Source organism: Mizuhopecten yessoensis, unplaced genomic scaffold (assembly GCF_002113885.1).
Source record: "Mizuhopecten yessoensis strain PY_sf001 unplaced genomic scaffold, ASM211388v2 scaffold11167, whole genome shotgun sequence".
Classification (NCBI taxonomy): Eukaryota; Metazoa; Mollusca; class Bivalvia; order Pectinida; family Pectinidae; genus Mizuhopecten; species Mizuhopecten yessoensis.
This window is the reverse complement of record NW_018408913.1, coordinates 1000805-1006300: the sequence shown is the minus strand read 5'-3', so window position 1 is coordinate 1006300 and position 5496 is coordinate 1000805. Positions and strand designations below refer to the sequence as shown.

At 35.6% G+C, this 5496-nt stretch overlaps 1 protein-coding gene across 1 annotated transcript in view; it reads right to left on the bottom strand.

Annotated features, from left to right (window-relative positions):
• Window positions 1-1890: 1890 nt before the first annotated feature.
• The window catches only part of LOC110467252 (solute carrier family 25 member 45-like), a 5677-nt gene continuing 2071 nt past the window's right edge, over window positions 1891-5496 (bottom strand). Inside the window, exons 4-6 of the mRNA XM_021524292.1 lie at window positions 3709-3789; window positions 2622-2868; window positions 1891-2369 (exon numbers count right to left, since the gene is read on the bottom strand). Of these exons, the coding sequence (XP_021379967.1) occupies window positions 1891-2369; window positions 2622-2868; window positions 3709-3789 (807 nt within the window). The remainder of the gene's footprint in view (window positions 2370-2621; window positions 2869-3708; window positions 3790-5496) is intronic.

Sequence of the window (5496 nt, the reverse complement as noted above, 5' to 3'; positions counted from 1 at the left end):
TCGTTGGTCTAGGGGTATGATTCTCGCTTAGGGTGCGAGAGGTCCTGGGTTCGAATCTCGGACGAGCCCCACTTTTCCTTCTTTTCCCAACCATGAACAGATATATTTTTTTCATAAACACATATTTTTTTAATGAAATATTTGGAGGAAGAGGCAATATTATCGTTGGTTAAAAGCAAAGGAAGGTATGTATTATTTTAGTATTTATTCAAATTGAATGAGTGTAAACATTGAGAAATGCTAATTAGCATTTCATTGTTGAATAGGAGACTGCTAATGAGAAGAACAACATATAGCTATATTCTTAGCATGATCATTTTTAATCGTGTTCAGAATTCTTCACTTCGTAGTTTTAATAACAAATTCACGTCACTAGGACGTTGAATGCAGTTGCACTCAATCCTTAAAGTTGGCTTAAACCTTTAAAGATTTTGAAGTTTTACCCTTTACAACTTGTGTGTTCTCAATTGGGAAAATTAATCTGCCTACTGTTTATGCAAGTGAACAGGTACAAAGTATATGCAATTTGTGGGAAACATATTTACTACTAAATATAGATATGTTAAGTTATATATCAAATAAATAGACATTCTTTCTTTCAAAATGAACTTGAAAATCTTTTGAAACTGACTTTTGTGTGTATATGATTACTAACTGTGGTGCGATATGTCCCGGATACGAATCGTAGACTAATAAGATTGATACAATCAGTTAACAATAAAAAACAAATGAAAAATCCACACAATGTTTCAAAATCAATGCATGAATTCATCATTAGAACTACAAGGTGAGGAAGTATAAACACATTTTATCAAAGTTACTTACATGTGTCAATTAAAAATGATCATGCAAACAATATATGTATATGTGTATGTTCACAATCATTTTACAATGAACAAATTAAGAAACCCCACACAAAGTTTAAAAAATAATGCACTGTAACCCGTTTTTCACCATTTAGAACACACAAGTTATAGGTTTAGATGATGTTAGTTGTAAGCTGTTAAAAACAGCACGTTCTCATATTTCTTCTTCTTTGACATATAGATTATTTAATATATATGTCAAAGAAGAAGACACGATGTAGCTAGATAAATGCAAAGATGAACACAGTGGAGTATGTTCAAGTTCAAGTTCTTTAGTATGTCGTGTCTGAAGAGCATGTGTTGAAGGATAAATGATATCCAAGTACTTTTGGAAGTTCTTGTTATATCTTATATTGTTATATGCGAAACTAAAGTATTGAAAAAGTATTTCACATGCCGTCTTCTTAATCTCTCGTTAACATTCAGCTTCATATGAGGTACACCGATTGCTCTTTAATCCTTACAGTGACATAGAATGATAGTGGACTATATGTACCTCCTGATTGATGTAACGTGAAATGTCACGACATGTGACACTGCTGGATTTAAAGTGAAACGTCACGACATGTGACATTGATGGATGTTACGTGAAACGTCACGACATGTTACACTTACTATACAAAAAAACGCGTATACTCTCCCAGTACCGGTTTCCACATCCATTTTGTTTTTTCCTTCGGTAGTTCTCGTCTTTATCTTTTGAGTTCCGGTTTTTACCCTTGTGTTGATGCTGAAATGCATATTGTCTTGTATTTTGTCCTACTTTTGTCCTAGATGGAGGAGTAATGCTGTCGTCCTAGTCTGGAAATGAAGAAAGCGATAGTTCCAAAACAAAACAGGATAATTGGTCCTCGTGTTTTTTGGATGCCAGATGTTTCGGATTTGACTCCATAACGATTGACAATAATCGGTTTTGTTGTGGTTTTGAAAGGCTATTTTAACTGTAAAGGAACTAAGGGGTTTAGTTGTAACTTCTTCTTCGTCTAACGGTGCTAACTTAGTTAATAACAAAACACGGTATACATTAAGTTTTCTTTAATACATCCAATATATATGAATAAACGAGCATCGCAACTGCACATGACGGGAAAGCACGTAAACAAGTAACGACAGTGCCTCTGTAAAACACTCGGAAACCCTCTTCTTTATAACTAGCAATAGCACAGTCTAAAGGGCGCTTATAAACACCGCTAAAATCTGCCTGATACCGACTTTTTATGACATCGAAAGGCATGGTCGCAAACCAAGCAAAACTCCCTGCACATCCCCCGGAGACAAGCTCAGCGATGATACCCCGATTGTCTGTCCAATGTTTCTTCCTGAGAAAGTCGCCAATGTAGGAATATGTGAGCATGTACAGGCCACAGGTCGGGATGTCTCTTACCGCCATTACAGTTCCCCCCTTATACAGACCTGACAGACCTAATGTTCGGTAGGTGTGGATGGTACATTCTACAGGCCCGCGAAAATAATACCTCTTCTGATGACGAGTCTCCACTGAACCTAAAAAAAAGGATATCATCGAATAAATATGATACATGTAATATCAATATTTGATACGATACATTGCAAGTACAAATTAACTAGTCTAATAAAATTTAAAAAGTGATTAATAAATAAATAACATCACATTCACAGGTATTAGTCTCGTCAATACTCCTATAATATAATCATTATATCATAGGTTTATTGAAAGACGGGGCTAGTACCTGTGATCACATTATTGTACGACTATTTTGAAACAATATTGCATACCACTCTTTTCCTGCTGAATTTGCGATTGAAGAACTACTTTTATGTAATCAAATGGTATTGCTACCACTTGGAATGTTGCTCCGCCGGCACATCCGGCTAAGTACACATTGGTATAATGCGTCTTCCGGGTTTTTGGGTCCTCCCTTTCTAAAATCTTCATTGTGTTGCCATATACGCCGAGAAGTATGCTGTTAACTATACCAAAGGTAAACAGGGGCCACGACAATCCACGGAAGAATCCTCGTACCTACAACATACCAGGAATCAGTAGATGTATACGGCACACTAAAATGTCGGTAAACAAAATATCTGAGGAAGGAATGTGTAATGTTATATTTCCCATTGATTTTTATCCCACTCTTGTGTCGGACTGCATGGTCCTGCAATGCAAGACCATGTTGCGACATTAAAAAGTCCAAAACATCTTCACTTTTATTCTAGTGACTCTTCAGTTTCTGTTGTTGGCCTGATTTTATATTGCGTCACTTTTAATTGACAATGAGAGAAACAACGACATTTCTTTTTTATGATAAAATCAAGAAACGTCATCATGAATTAAAAATCCGTAACACTGAAAATATTCAAGATGCAGAAACCCGGACAGACAAAATGCCGGCGATATGTGACACTTTAGAGTTTTCAAAACACCTCTAGTAAAAGTATATACGATAAAGATTAAAAATATCAAATAAACATGAGAAATACCAAGCAAGGAAGCGCCTATATAATAACTTAGATCTACATGGCAATATTCCACGCATTCAGGAATCATCAGTACTACTAAACAAACAAACTGAAATCCAGTTGAAAGTTCTCCGAAACTTTATGTTTAGCTAATTACAGAGTAGCTACTATGGGCTGTAACATATCGTTTAGTTTGAAATTGGTATATGTTGTAAAACCGGTCCAGAATATATTCAATTTTCAACATTACGGCCAAAATTGGGGACTGATCGCCCATCAGCAGAGTCATCGATCTTCAGAAATAAAATAGAATTACTCGTAAGAAATCATAACCTTTGTACAGTATGAATGCCTTATTGATATTTGAAAAATTAAATGCTTCACATTTAGTTTGACTACCTACCCAGCCGGTCTGGTTGATACCCGACATAGCGTCTATCGTCCCACGATAACGCTGGTCAACGGTCCGGGTCTGTAACTGGACCTAGGATGAGAAATATGAATAATAAACCCATGTCTTTGTTATATAATGTTACATATAACTGAATCACAACACAGCCTTCTATGGACAACACGCAGTAAGTTATGTTAACTTTATTTATTTTACAATAATTATGAAACAAGTTATTACAACTTATAGATAGTAATCACACTTGTTGGCCAGGATGGAAGCGCGCAGAACTCTTAATGTGGGAAGATCTGGAGTACCCTGCGAAAACCCACGTGGTCATGCAAATGACCCAATACTTTTTCACGTCCGATTGGGGAGTGTTGATTGCCTTATCTTTAAAACATTTTGAAAGCATCAACATTCTACTATATTAACTTTTTGTTATCACAATGTATGGAACCTATAACAAACGTAAAACTTTTTTTTTCCTTCGGGGAAAACTGTTAGTGAATGAGTGACACATACTTGTTTTTGGAAACTCACTCTGTAACCGTCTTTATTTCCGCGTGTATATGTATTAATGTATTAAAGGGTTTCTATCAGATAATAGGAATGTCATCCGGAACAGTGATTATTTTCATATACTTGTTTAGTGCAGTTGGTATCTATATATGCTCTGGTGCCAGCTTAACACTTCATTATTAATATAAACATGTTGATGAGACTTATGAAGTACAATGTATATACAGGTACGTAGTCATCAAAACAACGAATACCGAAGTGTCATTTAAATCGTGATTCGAACTCAACATAGATAAAATTATAAAATATATGAATATGAATATATATTTGGAGAGTCTTTATATAGTACAAGTCGAATAAGACGGGTGTTCGAAAAGAATAAGCGTCTTCTGTTTTATCGACGACACCGCCATATAAATCAGGGTTAAATTCAAGTAATGTCACGAACAAATATAATGTAAAATTGAAATTGGGGAAAAGGGGATAATGAGGAAGATGTATAATTAAATTTTCAAAGCGAACGAATGACAAACAAATTTGAGATATCCAGATGACTTTCGTAATCACTAATCGGAATGCAAGAAATTAAGGATGCATATGGCTGGCTCTTCTAAAAATTATTTGAGAATATTTCATTTCCTTCACATACGGATTACCATGATATGGCGCTATATGTTTGCAATCACAGACAAAACGATAAGCATATATTTTCAGAAAAAGCTTCATAATGAGTGATGCTTCTATTTTGTAATTAACAGAGTACATGCGGACATGTAGTTCGGCAATTTCAGTGTAGTACTTTAATTTCCTAAGGAGAAGCTTGATCTCCGTTGAATGATTTCCATGCATAAATGTGAACAATGATGTATACTACGTATACTGTGATTAGTGGTGGCCTTCATACTTTATTGGGTTACACGAATACGGGTTCCACATGTGGCGGAGGAAACGCTTACCCTTCCGGGGTATCTAGTTTCGCCCCCTCTTTGTTGTGAGGTTTTTGCAAGAATTCATGATGATAAGAACATTCTATCCCGGTGGCTTTGTAAACAATACGAAGCTGTAAGAGTTCTTTGTGTGGGTTAAGACAACCCTATATTTTAAAAAGTTTTCCCATGACTTACACAACTTATGAGCTTGTTATCAAATCCTTATTCTTCAATTGATCAATCAGCTGATGATAAGTGCATTCGTTTTTTAAATTTTTGCATTTCTTTTGCTGGAGGTTTTTGTGAAATGGTTTGTTTTTTTGGTGGTGGTGGTGGTGGTGGTGGTGGG